General features: G+C 45.9%; 1 protein-coding gene across 8 annotated transcripts in view; it reads left to right on the forward strand.

The window, feature by feature from the left end:
• RBFOX1 (RNA binding fox-1 homolog 1) overlaps positions 1-21482 on the forward strand; it is a 2439741-nt gene that overhangs the window by 1360023 nt on the left and 1058236 nt on the right. For all 8 annotated transcript variants that reach the window (XM_070779612.1, XM_070779617.1, XM_070779611.1 and 5 more), the window contains one exon: positions 4672-4719. In XM_070779612.1, the coding sequence (XP_070635713.1) occupies positions 4672-4719 (48 nt within the window). The remainder of the gene's footprint in view (positions 1-4671; positions 4720-21482) is intronic.

Genomic DNA, 21482 nt, shown 5'->3' on the forward strand with positions numbered 1-21482 from the left:
AGTGAAACAGGAGAATGAAAAAGTTGGCTTACAGCTCAACATTCAAAAAACTAAGATCATGGCATCCGGTCCCATTACTTCATGGCAAATAGATGGGGGAAATAATGGAAACAGTGAGAGACTTTATTTTTGGGGCTCCAAAATCACTGCAGATGGTGACTGCAGCCGTGAAATTAAAAGACACTTGCTCCTTGGAAGAAAAGTTATGACCAACTTAGACAGTATATTAAAAAGCAGAGACATTACTTTGCCAACAAAGGTCCATGTAGTCAAAGCTATGGTTTTTCCAGTAGTCATGTATGGATGTGAGAGTTGGACCATAAAGAAAGCTGAGCACCGAAGAATAGATGCTTTTGAACTGTGGTGTTGGAGAAGACTCTTGAGAGTCCCTTGGACTGCAAGGAGATCCAACTAGTCCATCCTAAAGGAAATCAGTCCTGAATATTCACTGGAAGGACTGATGCTGAAGCTGAAGCTGAAGCTCCAATACTTTGGCCACCTGATGGGAAGAACTGACTCATTGGAAAAGACCCTGATGCTGGGAAAGATTGAAGGCTGGAGGAGAAGGGGACGACAGAGGATGAGATGGTTGGATGACATCACTGAGTCAGTGGACATGAGTTTGAGAAAACTCCAGGAGATGGTAAAGGAAATGGAAGCCTGGCATGCTGCAGTCCTTGGGGTCTCAAAGAGTTGGACACGACTGAGTGACTGAACAACAACAACGGCGACAAGAAAAACAAAAATACAAATGAATGTGTATGCAAAACAGAAGCAGACTCACAGGTACAGAAAACGAACCAATGACCACCAAAGGGAAGAAGGAAAGCAGGGGAACAGATTAGACACACGGGGTTAAGAAGTACATGTATTATAATACATAAGCACCAATGGTATGTTGTATAGCCCAGGGAATTACAGCCATTATCTTAATGGAGTACGATCTTTAAAAAAAGAATCACTGAATCACCATGCTGTACATCTCAAACTAATATAATAGTATACATCAACTATAGTTAAAAAAAAAACAAACAAAAAAACACTAAGTAATCCTAACCTTGTTTCGTTTGGGGAAATTTAGAGGCAGGTGTGAAAAACATCCCACACAGTTCCTGGCACCAAAGGGACATGCCTTCATTGCTCACAGGTTCTGTCCCACTTTGCTGGTAGCAAAATAGTCCGTTACAAAGAAAACAAAGTCTTCTGCCCGCGACATTGTCTGCTGTGGTTCCACTCTTGATTCACGTGGACCTAGCGTTTGCTGTGCTGGATCCATCACTATGGTGATAGCCTTGCACTTGTATCCACAGTGTCCTCGTGACACATCAGCAGAACATCCCAGCCCAAGAGGGAGAGGATAAACAGGGCTGTGGACTTCACTGATATTCAACAGAGGTGCCGTTGTTTGCAGATCCCTTCACCTTCCTGCCCCAACCGTCGTGCCCCTCCCGCACCTCCGCTACTAGCATCCTCAGACCGGAAACCTTGCAATAGTCCTTGATCCCCATCTTTTCCTCGCCTCCCACATCCAGTCTTGGAGGACACCTGCTGATCTGTCCACACTCTGACCGTGACTCCCTGCCTCCCCTGCCCATCACTCCCCTTGCCATCACCATCATCTTCCACCTGAATTCCCACAGCAGCCCCCACACTTGTCTCCCCACTTGCATTTTTGGCCCCCAACTGTCTCTTATATTTAAACAGAAGTCAGCTAAAGGCTTCTCTGCTGGTACAATGGTTGGGAGCCTGCCTTGCACCGCAGGGGACACTGGTTCAGTCCCTGGTCTGGGAAGGTCCCACATAATGCAGAGCATCTAAGCCCGTGAGCCATGACTGCTGAAGCCTGTGCATCTGGAGCCTTGTCTCTGCAACAAGGGCAGCCACCGTGGGGAGAAGGCCCTTCTGGCCAGAACCAGAGGAAAGCCTGCCTGCAGCGACAAAGACCCGGCATCAGTTTAGTTCAGTTCAGTTCAGTCACTCAGTTGTGTCTGACTCTTTGCAACCCTGTGAATCGCAGCACACCAGGCCTCCCTGTCCATCACCAACTCCCGGAGTTCACTCAGACTCACGTCCATTGAGTCAGCGATGCCATCCAGCCATCTCATCCTCTGTCTCCCCTTCTCCTCCTGCCCCCAATCCCTCCCAGCATCAGAGTCTTTTCCAATGAGTCAACTCTTCACATGAGGTGGCCAAAGTACTGGAGTTTCAGCTTTAGCATCATTCCTTCCAAAGAAATCCCAGGGCTGATCTCCTTCAGAATGGACTGGTTGGATCTATTTGTAGTCCCATAGTCAACAATAAAAATAAACTAATTAAAAAGCAGCTAATACCTGTTCTCTCTTCACACCTTCTGAGTGGAAATGATGAGCCCTGGGCAAGGACGTGGAGAGACTGGAACCTTGCTCATTGCCTGTGGGAGAGTACAATGTTGCAGCCACTGTGGAGAACCCTGTGGCGGCTCCTCAAAGACTTACCCCTGAAATTAGTGTGTAATTCAGCAGTTCAACTTTTGGACATATACACAAAAGGACTGAAAGCAGGGACTTGAACAGATGTGTGTGCACCCATGTTTATAGCAGCATTATTCGTGATAACCAGAATGTGGAGATGACCCAGTGACTACCCAGGGGATGAGTGGATAGACAAAATGTGGTCTCTCCTTACAGTGGAATATAATCCAGCCTCAAAGAGGAAAGAAGTCCTGAGACATACTACTGCATGGATGAAGGCATGATGCTGAGCGAAATAAGACACAAGTGTGCCAGTCGCTCAGTCGTGTCCAACTCTTTGCCACCCTATGGACTGTAGCCCGCCAGGCTCCTCTGTCCATGGGATTCTCCAGGCAAGAATACTGGAGTGGGTTGCCATGCCCTCCTCCAGGGGATCTTCCCAACCCAAGGATCAAACCAACATCTCCTATATCTGGGGCATTGGCTGGTTGGTTACTTACCACTAGCGCCATCTGGGAAGCCCTCACAATAAGAACAAAAGTAAGTCTGGGTGGTTGCTCACTGATGCACCTCCCACTATTTCCCTAACAGGCTTCCCTCCAGCCACAGAGACCTCCCACCGCTTATCTTATCCGCCCCATCGCCCCCTCAGGGCCTTTGCACCTGTTCTCTCCTCTTCTGATGTTCTCTCCTTTTCTGAGATACTCTTTCCCAGATGGCCACAAGCATAGCTCATCCCTCAGCTGCCTTCAAGCCTTTCCTCAGTTGCCAGCTCTCTTCAAATTTAAAGTCTTCCTCAGCATTTCCCACTCCCTACATGCTCAGTTACTAAGTTGTCCTCAGTACTCTTTGTGACCCCAAAGAGTAGCCCACCAGGCTCCTCTGTCCATGGGATTTTCCAGGCCAAGAGTACTGGAGTGGGTTGCCATTTCCTCTTGCAGTGATCTTCCTGACTGAGGGACTGAATTCCATCCCCTTCTCCCTGATTTATTTCTCTTCATGGAATGTTTCTTCTTCTAAATATCAAACATTATAGATGTTTCTTTTTTGTTTTCTGTCTTTTCCAGCAAAATGTGAACATCACTAGGGCAGGACCTTCCTGTGTTTCATATGTTAGGTCTTCCATGCCTAGAGCAAGACTTGGCAAGAAATAGGTGCTGAATATATATCTTTTGAATGAGTAAATGAATATCACAATTGCTTGAGTGTGTATGTGTCTCTTTGTGTAACTTGGGAGTTCCTTGAGGGTTGAAACCATGTTTTTTCATCTTTACATTCCAAAGCAACAAGAAAAATGCATAAGAAGTAGGTATGTGATGAATATGGATGAATATGCTATGCTATGCTATGCTAAGTCGCTTCAGTCGTGTCTGGCTCTGTGCAACCCCATAGACGGCAGCCCACCAGGCTCTACCGTCCCTGGGATTCTCCAGACAAGAACACTGGAGTGGGTTGCCATTTCCTCTCCAATGCATGAAAGTGAAAAGTGAAAGTGTAGTCGCTCAGTCGTGTCCGACTCTTCACAACCCCATGGACTGCAGCCCACCAGGCTCCTCCATCCATGGGATTTTCCAGGCAACAGTACTGGAGTGGGGTGCCATTGCCTTCTCCTATAGATGAATAGAAGGATGATATTTAGATGGATGGATGGATGATGGATTGTGGATGGATACATCATGGATGGATGATGGATGGATAATGGATGGATGAATGGACAGTGGATGGATGGGTGGATGACAGATGATGGACCAGTTGGATGGATGGATGACTGGACAGATGGATGCATGGAAGGAGGGTTAAAAACAGACAGTGATGACTTTGAGTTGAAGAAAGCTAGATTTGACTGTCCCAAATCTGGAATGGGCAAGAGACATTAATTCCCAGTAAGGGCAATCTCTGCTGATATAAGGGAAGGTGTCTGAGGTGGGCACATCATTTTATAAGCCATCCATTACTCTCTGCTGTGATTTCTGATCCATAGCTTTGCCTTCACCCCACATCTGCATGCAATAAAGCTTAGCTATGGCATCCATATGTCTCTAATGCAAACAGCAGGGCATATACTTCTAAAAAGCGCTATAAAGGGCAGTGGCTCGAGAAACAACCATCAGGAGCATGAGCTTTTTATTATTTTAAAGGGCATTTCAACGACACCACTAAACGTTTTCTGACCATAAGTCTGACTCCTGTCCTCTCTCCCTTTCTTTTCTCCTCCTCTCAGGATATCAAAGCAGACTGCAATACTTGTGTGGAAATAGAGGACAGAAAGGTAAGTCTATATTTTTCATCCTTTTGGTTTCAAACAAAACAAGATTTCTGTGATTTAAACCCAAGTGTTGAAGGTATGCCTTGCTGGAAGACGGCTTGCAAAGATGATTCACGTGCTTGGTTTTTAGACACTTAAAGCCCATTGCATTTTAAAATGTCTGTTGTTGGTTTTTTTTTTTTTTCTTTACAATCTGAGTTGGATCTAACGACTTCACTGAAGATAGAAGATTGTGTTGATTTTTGTTTTAGTCATCTGCTTCTTTTCAGGAAAATAGCTGTTTATCCTTAACTCATTTCACATTTTAGTTGAATAGTTTGGTTGATTATTAATGTGTAATATGCCATATATGATATAGAATTATAGGACATTGCATATGTAACAGAAGAATGTATACTCTTGGGCTTTTTAGGGTGTGCCCTGAAAATAAATATAACTGATATATATATATATATATATATATATATATATCTGATCTATACATTTTGGCTTGAAAAAGAGCCTGTACTAATTCCTGTCATGACATAGTCACATGAACAGTGACTTTATACCATATAAACATTCTCGTGATGTTTCATGGGGGCGTACAGGAAAGGGAGGTCATTTGCTTTGTATCTTAGAGTTTTCCCCCCATTTATCTTCTTGTTACACTGTGTGGACCCGCTCAGGACAGGCGACCACTAGACAATTGTTCTTTCCTTTAATATTTTCGGTCTCCCTTTATTGACAAGAGTTCACAGAAGTTTCTGTGGAGAAGTGTGTCCAAGCAGATCAAATTTTACCTTTAATGCCTTGGATTAAAACAAACAAACAAACAAAAAGGTCAAATAACTGGATTGAAGGTCCATATCTCCTGGCTACTTTTGACACCGTTCTGCAACTTTGAAAGATGTTTCCCTCTGCAGCTGTACCATTATTGTTGAAGGCAGTTATTATTTCAAGAAGAGGTTTTCAGCCCTGATTTTGTGCTAGCTCAGTCATCCGCTGATTAATAGGGTAGTGAGGACTTCTCAAAACAAAATTTGCTTTAAAATAGAAGACAGGCGCCGTGCATTATCTTAAGGAGGGTTCATCTCCATACTTTGAAGGGAGTGATGATACCATAGCTTAAATTTGAGCCTGATGATCCGAGCCGAGCTCCAGTCGTGTCTTGTCTAGTTTTCAAGCAAAGGTGTTACAATTCATATTGGCATTCACTACATGTTGACAAACCAGTGTGTCTGCCGGCCTGTATGTTGTGAGTTGGGCAAATGGAATTGAGGTGGAAGAGGTATTCCCCGTCTTTTTTTTTTTAAATCTGTTCCCAGGGACTCTGCTCACCACATGAGAGCGTGTTCCCTGCCTGCTTCTGAAGTTCAGGATCGCTTCCTTGGGATTTATTTATTTGGTTGTTTATTTTGACTGGACTGGGTCTTCACTGCTGCGCCTGGGCTTTCTCTGGTTGTGGCCAGTGGGGGCTACCGTCCTGTGTGGTGCGGAGGCTTCTCACTGCACGGCTTCTCTGGTTGTGGAGCAGGGGCTCTGGAGCGCGGACTCCGTAGTTGAGGGGCACGGGCTTAGTTGCCTGGAAGCATGTGGAATCGTCTTGGACCAGGGATTGAACCTGTGTCCCTTGCATTGGCGGGTGGATTCTTAAACCACTGGACCACCAGGGAAGCCCTTCCCTTGGATGTTCGTGGAATTCATAAACACGTTTCTGTCTAGTTTTTTTTGGTTTGTTTGTTTTGTTTTACTTTCTTTGCCAGCCGTGTTGGAGTCCAGATTCCAGAAGGACTGACGCTGTTGAAACAACATCACTTCCGTTACCAGCAAGATAAGTGAACAAAGAGGATATTCTCTGGGCAGTGTAAGCTGGTTGCACACTCCACTCTACCACCCAAACCCTCTTTGGCTCATGTTTCATGACGATAGTGCTCCCCCACATCCATGGGCGCTCTCTAAGTGATGACTGGTGGGAAGAAGTCAGAGGCAATCATTCTGTGCATAACTTCAGCTGTTTTCAAGGAAGAGTAACAGACTCATACACACACACTTAAGCTTCCTGCTTTGTCACAGACAGTTGGGTTGAGTCGGGCACTTCAAATGAAGCCTCGTGTCTGGAGGGCTCGCCTGTTGTTTTCCAACCCTACTACACGTGACTGACTGCTGCTGAAAGAGAGGGGTCTGGCTGCTGGCCATTCTAAAGCCAATAAAGAGGCAAGGTTGGTGGAAAGAAGGGTTTGCTTTATTTCAGAGGGCGGCAGCTGGAGCAGTGGGGGGTGAGGGTGGACACATGCCCAGAGGCCAGCTCCTCCGGGACGGTCAGTGGGCAGGACCTTTTAAAGGGGAGTTTGGAAGTCCATATGCAGAGAGGGGGAGATAAGGTCAGAAACAGCGCAGTCAGCTCTGACAGTCCTCTTAAAATGGGTCTGGCGATGGCTGTGTCGTCTCGATGGTTTCAAATGCACTTAGTCTTCAGTTCCAGCATCAGTTTGTTCCCACTTCCTGGAAGCCAGTTCTCAAAATTATGGCAACTCCTATCATGGCTACACTCTGGTCATCATGTAGTTAACTTTCTCCACCAGGTGGGGGTTTCAGTGTCTGCAAAACAGCTCCCAGGTTATGACTCAGTGTTATTTTCTGCCCTTGAGAAGGAACTAAAGGTCCTTGACTCCGCTTAATGACTAGACTCATATTGTTGGATGCTGTTTGACAGTTTTCCTTTGCTTCTGCCTTTTCTGATTAAACTTATTCTTTGACTAAAGTTGTTCTGCAGACAAAACATAGCTGGAGGACATGGGAGAGAGGGACCACAAGGCCCTGCTGTGTTTCGTGATGACACGTGAATTCACCGAGACTTTGTAAGCAACTGGTGGTGACTCCTAGCAACACACCCACTGCCACTTTTTGCCATCTTACACCTTCATGGCATTTTACTCCCTTTGTTCAGGAGAAGGACTTTTCTTTTTTCTTCCTCTGAGTTCTGTTCTGGTTTTTTATTTTTTTAATGTTTGTGAGTCTCACATCAGGGCTGTCCTTTCTCTGGATGTCCTAATATGGTTGGAAGTGGGGTGAGATGCAGGATGTAATTCTGCCACTCAGGGTCCTGTCTCTCAGTGGGAAAGTCATAATGAAATCTAGATCCCCCGGAGGAGGGGTAGTGTCCCAACCCTCCAGAGAGAAGCGCCGCCAGTACTATCCGTCAAGCCAGAGATGGGGCATGAGGTCATGAAGGCAGACAGCCGCCCCGGCGTCTAGGATACTGTGTCTAGGATGCTGTTTGGGTACTCTGTCACCCTGACGTGTAATTATGAAATTGCACCATTGAAGTGATGACACTCTCTCCTGCATGAGTGTGTGTGTGTGTGTGTGTGTGTGTGTGTGTGTGTGCACCCACACACACCTGCACATCCCCTTCTATCCATTCCGAATGCTTCTGGCAAAATCAGTAATTTGATAAAGTGGAATTGAAGTGACAGGAGATGACAGAGGTGCCAAAATAATAAGTCAGCTGGCCTCTGAAGAGGCAGCCCCTTGGCCCCGGGTGGATTTTTACGAAATGCTGAGAGCTCTGGAGGAGACCTAGCAGTGTTTTCCTTAAAGCTCGATTGCCTTTAGTTAAGAAAGCTTAATGTGATACCCATTGGGCTAGATGGCTTCCAGGAATTGCTTTCTTTTCTCTCGTTTCTCCCTTCTCTTTCACCTCCCTTCCTCCTTGGCTGCCTCTCCTCCCTATATTCTGTATACAGGGATATATTTGTGTGCTTCCATCCGTGTTTTCGTCTGACATATTGTTGAGGATCTTCTCGACAGAAGAATTTTAGAAAACAGAAGATCTCAAGCTTTCAGTGGGGTCTAGTAAGGTCCTGGGGGCTTTCCAGGTGGCTCGGTGGTAACAAATCTACCTGGTAATGCAGGAGACATGGGTTCGATCCCTGGGTTGGGAGTATCCCTTGGAGGAGGGCATGCCAACCCACTCCAGTGTTCTTGCCTGGAGAATCCCCACAGACAGAGGAGCCTGGTGGGCTGTAGTCCATGGGGTCACAGAGAGTTGGACATGACTGAGCAACTGAGCAGGCGCACACAATAGGGTCTCTCCCCATCGAGCTCCTCCAGTTTCACGCCTCTTCCCACTCTCTTTCACTCGGTAGGGCTATTTCCTTTGAGATCAGTCATTTTCCCATTGAATCCTAGACCAGATAGAATGATGGGAGATAAACGGTGAGTTTCAAGAGGTGGAGAGAGCCCTCATCTTAATGAAGAGCCATAACACCACTCTTCCTGGTCTGCACAGTCTGGGCTCCATCTGAGGCTGTTGACAGAAGGAGAGAATCTTTTTTTTTTTTTTTTTGCTCTCCATTTCTCAGTTTCTCTGTATCCTAGCCGCCTCTTTTCCATCGGCAGACGGTGAGCTAATTGTCTCTTGGAGAAGCCTGCCCACTTGTTTATGGAGGGATTCATGGTGTGTACCGGAGTGTGATTTCATTTTCCGCTTCCCGTTCACTTTCAAGCCCAGCCATGAGCAGCACCCCTGAGTCTGGGCCCCGCACTTGGATGGTTTCCTGGATGTTTCCTAAAAATCACCCAGAGGATGTCACAGGCAGATCTGAAAGGCCGGTAGCATTTTTTTTTTTTTTTTTCCTCTAAGTGGGAAGCAGAGCTCAAAAGGTCTCCTCCCACAGGCCAGGGTCACAGAGCCAATGCAGGTTTATCCAAGGCAATGCCAGGTAACCCATTCCTCCAGGTGGCTGCCCGGGCTTGTAAAACCTTCTGCGTTTGACTTTACATGACCCGCATTGCTTGTGGGAAACAGAGGCATTTAAGTTCATTTTTATTTGTGGTGTAAAATCCATCTGAATTTCAATACTATTATGAGGACCGAGGTCCAGGTGATGAGAACAGAAGCTGATGGATCAGTCAGGAGGAGAAACTGTCAGGAGAAGATGAGAGCCCATTTGTCAAAGGGTATAAACACCGGCAGGGCTTTCTCTCCTCACTTACTGCCTGGCCTGGTGTGGCTAAACAGTTTGCCATCTGATACAAAATTGCATGGGAGAAGTTTGAGAGGTTTTCAAAGTTGAGGCAACTTTCAGATTGGGTCTGAGTGAAGCTGTGCTGTGTGACTGGTGATGCTCTGGTGCCGTGGTGAGTGCTGGGAGTTTGGAACATTTCCTGTTTCAATACTTAATCTGGATCAGGCATCCTTAAGTACCGCCAGATACTGACAACAGCTAATGTACGAGGAACCATCATTATCCCCATTGTACGAAGTGAAAACAAGGAAGCTCAGAGAGGTTAAAAGATTTGCTCAAGACCACTCAGGCTACATCACAGGCTAGGATGTAAATTCAGAGATTGTTATTTCTGACGCTGTATTCCTAGCCCTGATGCTGTATACTGCCTTGTGCTGTGCTATGCTAAGTCTCTTCAGTCGTGTCTGCCTCTATGACCCTATGGACCGTAGCCCACCAGGCTCCTCTGTCCATGGGATTCTCCAGGCAAGAATCCTGGAGTGGGCTGCCATTCTCTTTTCCAGGGGATCTTCCCAACCTGGAGATCAAACCCACATCTCTTATGTCTCCTGCATTGGCAAGTGAGTTCTTGACCATTAGCACCACCTGGGAAGCTCCATATAAGGGAATTAAATGTGTAAAATATAAGAATAGCCCTTTCCAACTGATGCATTTGTACCTGGACTGGTATCTTCACCCATTTCCAGGTAAATAGTTTTCAATCTGGGGCATCCTTTCGATGCCCACATTTAGTTCTGAGTTATGGTGGAGATTTATCAAAGCCTCGTGAAGCCTGGCCTTCTGGAATGCCCCTGGCACTTGGCCATGGGACTACCAGGATTTCTTCTGGTCTTGCAGACAAGAGATAATGGCACCAGGGGGCAGTTCTGGCTTCAGTTTCCAACAGACCTGGTGTGGTTCCTAGCTTTTGCTCTTCTCACAGCATCTATGCAAGGGTTAAAAATTCTGTGCTCAAAGCCGGCATTAACAGAGGACCCCAGTAAAACCATATATTCGCTGGAGCTGGGATAATGAAAGTGTTAACTGCTCAGTCGTACCTGACTCTTTGCGACCCATGGGCTGTAACCCGCCAGGCTCCTCTGTCCATGGGATTCTCCAGGCAAGAACACTGGAGTGGGTTGCCATTTCCTCCTCCAGGGGATGTTCCCGACCCAGGTCTCCTGCATTGCAGGCGGATTTTTTACCATCTCAGCTAACAGGGAATCCCAAAGTTCTGGACTTTAATCCCAGTTCTCTTACTTAGCAACTCTGTGACCTGACCTTGAGAGCCTTTCGTACTTTAAATCAGTGTCCATTTTTCCATCTGTAAACTGGAGATAATAAAATCCACTTGGAATGTTGATTTGAGGCAGTGACAAGATAATACTGCAAAGCCGTGTGTATAGTGCCTGGCACAGAATGAGAACTCAGTCAACCGCACCTACTTTTCTCTTTTGTTTTTGCTAGGGTCCACACCCACAGACATTCTGTATCACTTATAACGAAATTTATTTCAAACAATGAGCCCCCTGGAAAGTGTTATGGGGGCTCAGAGAAATGGGCAGCCCATAGGACCTAGTCGACCTTGGGAATGTTTTACAGAAGAAGAGATGCTTGGCTGAAGTCAGGAGATAACAAAGTCACCCATCTGCTGCATCCAGGCAGGAATCACACATTAGTGAAGTGAGACAGAGGATAATTGTAGGGGAATACAGTAAATCCCCTCCATACAAGCGAGTTCCATTCCAAGAGTGAGTCCAATTTCTTTGTCATTCCAACAAAGTTAAGCTTCCCTGATGGCTCAGTTGGTAAAGAATCTGCCTGCAATGCAGGAGACCCCAGGAGATGGTAGAAGTGAAGGATTGTCAGCCACAGAAGATGGAGGGCGAGCTGCAGTTTCACTCACTCCTGACGCTGATGAAACAGCGGTTCGCATCTTTGAAAGTCTGCAACTTGAAGGCCCGTATGTAGGGGACTGACTGTTTGAAGTGTCAGGTGGCCTTGAACTCAAGAGCAGGGGCCCCTGTGTGGGGGCTGCTGTTCGGGGAGGGTATGTTCAGTGCTGCTACTTTCTCAGCCAGGGTGGAAATCCAGATGTTAATATAAACATCCTACTGAGTTTTGTGCAAACTAGATAAAACATATATTCCGAAAAGAGTCATGAGATCTGCAAGGCTTGAAATGTACAAGTTGAGCCTCATGGATGAGGAGGAGGTCTGGTGTGTGTAATGCCCCCCGGGGTCAGTGTCTGATGAAGGCTCTCTTGGCAGAGGGAACAGCATAGATGAAGATACAGAGGTGGAGAAGAAGGCGACATGTGTAGGGGAGATCAGAGTCCAACATGCATGTCCAAGAGAGGCCAGAAGGGAGACCGGCCCGGTGAGAAGGTGGAGTGTTACGGAGGCTGTTGTTTATTACACCAGTGGACTAGGGCTTTGTGTCCATCTCCTTCCCAGTGAAAGAGAGAGTAAGGGAGGGCATGACCTTGCTGAATGGGGCCAGAATTATGTGGCACCAGGGAGGTAGTTCAAGACTTGGGTGGCTAACTCAGTCAAAGAGGGGGCCATGGAGGAGAAAGGAGAGAGAGGGGACAGAACACAGAGATGGACCCACAGAGACTGGCCCTGGCTGAGTGCAGGTGTGCAGGGGGATGAAGGCTTTGTTTAGAACAAGTTGATATCAGCCAACCCTGAAAAAAAATAATGGGGCTGGGTAGTCTGCCGGGTGCCCTCCTTTAAAAGATGTTTGGTAGGAACTTCGCTGGTGGTCCAGTCGTTAAGACTTTGAGCTTTTCCAATGAAGGGAGCATGGGTTCAATCCCTGGTTGGGAAACTAAGATCCCACATGCTGTGGGGTGCAGCCGCCTCCCGCTCCCCAAGAAACAGAAACAAACAAAAACCCATTAAAGATGTTTGACCGAGGAAGACCAAGTTTCCTGAGGTCTAGCATCACCCAAGTGTGACATTCAGATTTCAGATGATGGATGGTGGGGTCTGCAGACCGGATCACTTAGTGAAGGAGCGTCAGTTATTTCTCAGACCTTCGGTTTACATCAAGGAGACAGAGTTTGGAGTCTTGTTTGTTTTGTGTTTGTTTCTGTAACAAACACAAAGACCCAGAACATTTGTTATTCTGCTCTTTTAACCAAGAGACCAGTAACCCTTGACAAGCAATTCCGTTGATACTGTTTAGCTATAATTTAGTGACATTGTGTTACTTTTGAATAAGGGTTACAGTCTTTCTCTGACAAAGGATCCTGCTCTGTCCTTTTATGTCAGTAAGCTATTTTTAAAACAATCTACTTAAGGACACAATGATTGAGTTCATTTAATGACAATCAGATGCATATAGGAAAAGTGTGCGTATGGATTACAAATCAAGAGTTTAGAAAACCCACCGTTTTCTAATGGTGGGTTTGCAATCGAGGAAGAAGTTTGGGTTTGCATTTGGGATGTTTCAAACTCTGCTTGCCTGCAAGGCTGACCAGAAATGGGCAAGAATGGAATTGAGGGGTCCAGGCTGGAGTGCAGTCAGAAGGGCACGAGTCTGAACTGCTAGAGCCACATAGGAGAGGAAGAGAATGGTCTGGATTTGTGAGAGAGTTTATCAACCCTACCCACGTGTTTTGGTGATTCTGAACCACAGGTCATGGATGGCTTCACCCAGGAACCTGTCAGAGTCTGCTCAGCTAACGTCTCTATATGCTACTGGCTGCCATGAGGAGTAAGGGAGTTGATCAACATGGACAATAAATTAACCTCCTGGATTTCAGAGGCTTAGATGCCAGTAAGGTTGAAAATGAACACAGAAGAGTCACCAGGGTTGGTTTTCTTTTAGCATTGCTATCTCGCTGTGGGGGCGGGAGGGGATTAGTCCTCTGGGCTCTGACAGGCAGAACAGAGACAGAGGGAAAGGCAGGCTCCTTACCCAGAGGGGCTCTCCCAGAATGAGAAGCAGTCATGGAAGAGTTTCTCATTAAAGACGGAAATGAGATCCTCAAGGCAGAGAGGAGCAAAGCCTGCTACAGTGAGCGCCATTTGGCGAGACTCACAGAATGTGTCTGGAGATTGGATTTCTTTTCTGCTCCAAACATCCTTTGTTGAAGGCTGATGGTGTGTATGCATTACACAGGAAGATACTCCAGGATGCCCCAAAGCTGTGGAAATGAACATTAAAGCATCCCCAGGGATTTATAATTTGCGTTGCAATTGAAGAGGGACAAAAGCTAGAGACTCCTGGGTGGGATCCAAAGATGGAGTTTTGTAGGAAGAAGTGTGGCAAGTCTTGAGAAGTAGATAGAGGTCTGTGGCTTGAGAGGGGGCTGGAAAGCAACCACGAACCAGGCACTGGAAGCCTTAGACACACGGGGATGTTTGTCCTTTATCCAAGAATGATGTCTGTTATATCTGGAAGGGGATCGGGTGGTGTGAAAGGATCAGATGCAGAGAGACAGTGTCATGGCCCCGTGGGCTCTCCTTGCTCATAGCATACGCGTGACTGCTGAGACCTCTGCTGGTCAGCCCTGGCCGCACTGGTCTCTGGCCAAGGAGTAGGGCTGTGTCCTCTGACACCAGCAAAGACTTGACCTCTGTGGCTTGGCCTTTCTCTGTGCCACCTCCTGCATCTCATGCAGCATACTCAAGACTTGGAGTCTTCTTCAGATTATGAGCTCTTATTCCTCTTGGGCGAGGCTCTCTTTCCAAATGAGTTTGCACCCACTCGCCAGCTGTGGTTGCTTTGGCCGAGCTTGGTGCTCACTCTTGTCCCCACCATCTCCCGCCAAAGAATGGTGGCCTTCAGGGCAGGCATGCTAACAGGGGTCAGCATGACTCATGTTCACGGACTCAGCTCCTGTCCTTAGCACATATTTGCGGCCAAGATCTGGGTGAGACTTGGTGTGCCCACTACAGGTTGACCCTGCGTTGTTCTTGCTCTCTGCTGGCAACAATAGTTGAGTTAGATGTGGAGCCCACCAACATCAGTTTTACTTAAACTTGGGCACCAGCCAAGAGAAGGGATGATAAACCTCCCTGTCTTTAGTTGTGTGTTCAGAACCTCACAGAGGGGAGAATGGAAATGAACTTTGGAGAAGAGCCTCCTCCAAAAATGGTGGAGGGGGGTGGCTGCCAAGAGATCATTTGCATTTTTGTTCACTTCTACATAATTTACTTCAAAAGACGATGTTGTAGTGACTGCAAAAGTATAACAGAGGAGTTTTCTAGGTGATAGAACTGCTTTGAATTCTGATTTTCTGGTGATTAAACAAATCTATGTATGTGTTAAAATCCAAGTAGCTGCACACCAAAATATGTCATGCACCAAATTTTTCTGCGTGGCAATTTTAAAATGGAGGAAAGCTGGGGAAAGTGGAATGATAAATAAGAAGAGAATGGTGTCATGGAGGGGATTTTTGCAGAAAGAGCGAGGCACATGTTCTTCTGTTAGTTTAATGCCGTGATTTTGAGCACTTTGCATTTCAGATCTTCTATTGGAATCCTCAGATTTGAGGGCAGTGGTTTCTATCATCTTTTATATGATAAACAGAATAGTGTCAAATAGAAATTATGATTGTACTTTGTAAAAGATTTCTGGTATTGCTTCTTGGCCTTTTGGTTAAGTGTTAATTGTTCATCCATGTCCAACTCTTTGTGACCCCATGGTCTGTAGCCCGCCAGGCTCCTCAGTCCATGGGATCCTCCAGGCAAGAACACTGAAGTGGGTAGCCTTTCCCTTTTCCAGGGCATCTTCCTGACCCAAGGATCAAACCCGTGTCTCTTGAATTTCAGGCAGATTCTTTACTGTCTGAGCCACCAGGAACTAAGATCAAGTGTAAAAAGTTCATGGTAAATGAACAAACTGTAACAGAAAAGAGATTGATCTTTTTCCTTTATGAATTTAAAAAAATGGTGTTGTAAAGTACAAAAGAGTTTTGGAATCAAATAGATCCTGATTCTGTTCTTTGCTAGTTGCAAGATCTCAGAAAAGTTACCATAGCTTTCTCATCCATAGCTACACCCTTGGGAAAATGGGGATAGATCATGCATGCTATGTATGGATTATTACTGAGGACTCAATAATGAGAACAATATTAATTTAATATAATAATATTAATCAGGACATCTTCCATTGCATAATAGAAAATCAAGTTGAACCAGCTTAAAGAGAAAGAAAAGATAGTCCCTGGGTCCTATGACAGTCAAATTGGGCTCTCTTCTGGTATTACTCGTCCTGGGGTCTAAACTTCAAATGAGATTACCACGGAAAGGAAGAGCTTCTTTTCCAATAGTGTCAGTACAGCCCCCGAGAAATGCTTATTGGCTTTATACCAGTCCCTTAGCATATTGGGGTAGAGCAGACTAGGGCTTCCCCGGTGGCTCAGATGATAAAGAATTTCCTTGCAATGTGGGAGATCTGGGTTCGATCCCTGGGTTGGGAAGATCCCCTGGAGAAGGACATGGCAACCTACTCCAGTATTCTGGCCTGGAGAATCCCAGGGACAGAGGAGCCTGGTGGGCTACAGTCCATGGGGGTCACACAGAGGCGGACACGCCTGAAGCGACTTAGCACGCACCAGCACCAAGTCCCAGAGCTGTAGGGAACAGTCCTCTCCTTGTCCATGTCTCTCACCCGCAACCAGAAGTAGGATGGGCCCCCTCTGAATGACCTACGTGGACCAAACGTAGAGTGAAGTTCCTAAAGGAAACCTAGACTCCTTCTTCCTTCCCAGAAGAGAAGATGTATAATCGTTGCAACTAGCACACAGGCAGCAGTGACTGTATATGCCAGACATGGCTTTTTGTGCCTTTTATTAATATGATTGGGTCCTTATAAAGATCCTGTAAAATGCCCCCATTTTACAGACAAGAAAACTGAGGGAATGAGGAGGTGACTAATGCACCAGAGATCACCTAGGGAGACAGTGTAGGATGGAATTCAAATCCAGGTGGTCTGCCTTGGGTTCTTAACCATGAGGCTATGCTGCTTCTTCTAGGGCTGCTGTACAGGAGAGAAAACAAGAAATTAAAAAATTAAATTATAAAAGAAAAAAGCAGACCTTGAATGCATCGCAGGCTCAGTGCCTATCTCACACGTAAATGGAGCTCTGGTTATGAGAATTATTGTTACAGAGTGCTTAGTGGAACCGAAATAGCCCATGCCAATGCCAACTACATCACAGAGTGCACCCCTGCATTTAATTCCCCCTAATAACTCATCCTGTGGTCTCTTCTCGAGGTCCTCAATGGGTCTGCTCTTCAGTGATCAGAACACTCGTGGTACCAGTCAGCGCCTCACTTCCCCGCATGGCTGAGAGTTACTTTTGTCTACAAGAGCTTCTCAACTCCAGGAGGGGCCTCTGTGCCTGCCTCTTAGATTCTATCTGCAGGTTGACTGATGCTTTCTCTTTTACTCAACTTTGAAAATGAGATGTTAGTCGTACTTTCCTCTTTCATATATTTCAGGAAAATTTGAAGGTGGTGGTGGAGGGGCAGAGGCATGTAAAAATGGGAAGAGCTTCTCAAATGGATGTGGTGAGGAGTTAAACCAACCTCTGATGGGCTGGGAACCCGAATGACAGAGGATGGGTGGTGCAGGGCATACCTCTCAGGAGCTCTCTGGGCTGAGAAGTAACACAGCACTGTGAAAAGCTGGAGATGTGGATCAGGCTGTTTGTCTGATAGGTACCTTCTGGCTTCGGAAGTTTGTCTGAAGAATCGCAGGTATAACGCAGGGGCTGAGAGCTTTCACTTGGGATTCTCAACAGGCTGGGTTTGAACCCCAGTTTGGCCACTTCCTGCTTATCTAACCTCTCAGATGCTCAAGTTCTCAGCTAAACCAAGAGGATATGAAAAACTTCTTTCTGGGTTGGTGGTGGAAATCAGTGAGTTAATATGCTTAGAGGACTTACCATCCTGGCTGGATGCAGAATTCAATGAAAGCAAGTTGGCCTTCTTTTGCACTTTTTTTAAATTGGGGTATAGTTGGTTTACAGTGTGGTACAGCAGTGAATCAGCTCTAAGTATACATATATCCTCTGCTTCTTAGGCCTCCCTCCCCCGCCATCCCACCTCTCTAGGTCATCACAGAATACTGAGCTGAACTCTCCGGGCTGTACAGCAGGCTCCTACTAGTTCTCGATTTTAGCCATGGTAGTGTAATACGAGGGCTTCTCAGGTGGCTTGGTGGTAAAGAACCCGCCTGATAATGCAGGACTCACAGGAGATGCAGGTTCTATCTCTGGGTCAGGGAGACCCCCTAGAGAAGGACATGGCAACCCACTCCAGTATTCTTGCCTGGAGAATCCCATGGACAGAGGAGCCTGGCGGGCTACAGTCCATGGGGTCTCAGAGAATCAGACACGACTGAGTGCACACCGCAACAGTAGTGTGTGTATGTGAGTTCCAACCTCCCAGTCCACGCCGATGTCCACATGCCCATTCTTCATGTCTGGGTCTCTCTTCCTGCTCTGCAGAAAGGCTTATCAGTACCGGTTTTCTAGATTCCACATATATTCATGAACATATGATACTTGTTTTTCTGACTTAACTGTATTCTGTATGACAGTCTCTATGTCCCTGCATGTCTCTGCAAATGGCACAATTTCATTCCTTTTTATGTCTGAGTAATATTCCATTGTATAGACTGCCACATCTTATTGTTGCATTCTTAGATTTGCTTTCCTCCTACTCTTCCTTTAATCCATGTCTCAGCCTCCTAGATCTCTGGTAGGATCAGACAAGTGTCATCTGCTGCTGCTGCTGCTGCTGCTAAGCCGCTTCAATCGTGTCCGACTCTGTGCGACCCCATAGACGGCAGCCCACCAGGATCCCCCGTCCCTGGGATTCTCCAGGCAAGAACACTGGAGTGGGTTGACATTTCCTTTTCCAATGCATGAAAGCGAAAAGTGAAAGTGAAGTTGCTCAGTCATGTCGGACTCTTTGTGACCCCATGGACTGCAGCCTACCAGGCTCCTCTGTCCATGGGATTTTCCAGGCAAGAGTACTGTAGTGGGGTGCCATTGCCTTCTCCAAAGTTTTATCTAGGACCAGGCAAATAAATAGCAAAGCTAATGACAAAGCTTCAACTAGATACCAGCTCCCCAGTGGGTTTTCTGTATCCTGTAGGGACTTATCAATCTGGGTGAGAGTGCTTAGAGAAGGGTTGGAAAGCACAGTGAAAGGTTCACAGCCAACAATTGGAAACTTATTTAATCTCTGGTGTCAACTCAGATCGATCAATAGTGGCTGCGTAGAATGCTGTTGATGAGGAGGAGTCCAAGTTGTAGGTTCTACCAGACAGAGTGCATGATTGATTAGTGATGCCTGCCAAAGGTGAACGAGTGGGAGTTACAGCACATCACGTGTGCTGGGAGGAGATGGTGCTTGGTGGGGAATGTGGCAGCTGATGAATGAAACATACAGCATTGCTCTGTATTTAAGCCCAAAGATGAAGAGAACGTAGGAGCCTCATGCTTTTATGACTTTCACTACTTGGCCTTGTTTTTGAGCTTGCCTGTCTCTCTTTTTATCTTATAGACTTGCAGTCCATGGAGTCATGCAGTCCATGACTTGCAGTCAAACATTTTTATAGATAGTACATGGCTTAAAAAAAATTCAGCATATAAGAGCTTTCTTTTAAAAATAATTGTAAACTTCTTAGTTTATATTGGGCTTCCCTGGTGGCTCAGACAGTAAAGAATCTGCCTGCAATGTTTGAAACCCAGGTTCGATCCCTGGGTTGGGAAGATCCCCTGGAGAAGGGAAGGGCTACCCACTCTAGTATTCTTGCCTGGAGAGTCCCATGGATAGAGGAACCTGGTGGGGTCCATGGGGTTGCACAGAGTGGGGCATGACTGAAGCGACTTAGCATGCACACATTTTATGTTGGAGTATAGCCGATTAACTATGTTGTGATAGATTCAGGTGGATAACAAGGGGACTCAGCCATGCATATACATGTATCCCTGAATCCCCTAAACTCCCCTCCCATCCAGATTGTCACATAATGTTGTGCAGAGTTCCATGTGCTGTACAGTAATCCTTGTTGGTTATCCATTTTAAATACAGTAGTGTGTATGTGTCCATCCCAAACTCCCTAATTACCCTTCCCCCCATCTTTCCCCTTTGGTAATCATAGCAGAAATTAATTTTTATAAGAGCTTTCTGTCAGACATGTGTAACCACACTTTTCTTGGCCCTTGAGAAAGCTACTCTATTGAACATTTTGGTGGTAATTTACCTGACTTCACTCTCAGATGGGCAGGGTTACGTTTTTGATCCCTTGATTTTACAAGTGTGATTTAGCACTAATGACATTTGTCATCTCTTTGCAATTCTGTATTAATTGGGGCTGAATTGCTTACATTTTAATACCATTAATGAAAGCTATTATTATTTGTCATTTACTTAAAAGAAGCAAGTCTGTTCTTCGGTGTAATTTTTAGCAATACTTCTTCCTTTAAGTTCTGAATTAAAATGCATTTAGGAAACAATTAAGTGCAGAGCTGGTGTTCTAGGATAGTTCTGTCATCTCGTCTTAAAAAAATGGCCATCGGCTTTTTTTGTGATGAGTGGAGTGAACGTTAGTTAATTTCTTTCTATTCAGTTGGTTTGTTTTATCATCTCACTTTGTGATGTGTGATTGGGCGACTTCATGCTTGAGATAGAAAGCACGCCCTGTCTCAACATGATTTATATTGTCCCAGCACTTTTGCACAGTTCAGCTGAAATTTTCTTCATGTTCATCAAGGTCAGAAAACCCAGGGATTATGCCATCCATCTCAGCCTCGAGAGGGCTGCAATAATTTTTGATGGTACTTGATATAATAGCAGCAGAATTCAAAGACAGGGGCAGCTAAAACATGCACACACGTGTGTGGACACTCATTGACACACATAGTCCAGTGCATGTTTTATGTGGAGTTCTTGTCAGTTGCTAAAGCTTTGCGTGTGTGTGTCCTGATTATAGGTTTGCTGTTGCTGTTCAGTCACTAAGTCATGTCTGACTCTTTGAGACCCCGTCAACTGCAGCACGCCAGGCTTCCCTGTCCTTCACTTAGAATTTGTTGAAGTCATCATGAACGCATCTTTTACTGTAGCCGTTGCAAACTAAAAGCTATCAGAAGCTGCAGGTCGGCCAGAGGTTTTTCCTACTTTCTTTCTTTTTAAAAATAATTTTATGCATTTGTTTACTTTGGCTGAGCTGGGTTTCCATTGCTTCGTGGGCTTTTTTCTGGTTGAGGCGAGTGGGGACCCCTGTCTAGTTTGGGCGTGCAGGCTTCTCATTGCAGTGAAGTCTCTTGTTGTGGAGCACAGGCTCTAGAGCCCGGCTCAGTCTTTGTGGTGCTCTGGCTTAGTCGCCCGGCACCATGTGGGATCTCCTGGTACCAGGCATCGAACCCACGTCTCCTGCATTGGCAGGTGGATTCTTTACCACTGAGCCACCAGGGAAGCCCCCCTATTTTCTTTGTAACCTACAGGTTTTCTGGGTGGATTGGCTGACAGATCCTTGACAGCAGAACAGGTCTCAAACTCAAGATGTTCTGGCTTTAGTTTAAGGAAGCAAATGTCCAAAGCAGATCCTTGTCATGAGCCTGGCTCGCAGACTCTAACTCAGCCAAAGAGACTGACAGCTCTTCTTAGTCACCTGATCCAGTGAAACCACTCATTTCCATGGCCCACAGAGAATCAAGTCCAAGGAGTCATTGAAAACTTCCAGTGCATCTTTGCATCCCCTTAAAATAGCAGCCTAACTTACAATAAGGAAAGAATATAATTT

The sequence above is a fragment of the Bos indicus genome, chromosome 25 (genome assembly GCF_029378745.1).
Source record: "Bos indicus isolate NIAB-ARS_2022 breed Sahiwal x Tharparkar chromosome 25, NIAB-ARS_B.indTharparkar_mat_pri_1.0, whole genome shotgun sequence".
Taxonomy (NCBI): Eukaryota; Metazoa; Chordata; class Mammalia; order Artiodactyla; family Bovidae; genus Bos; species Bos indicus.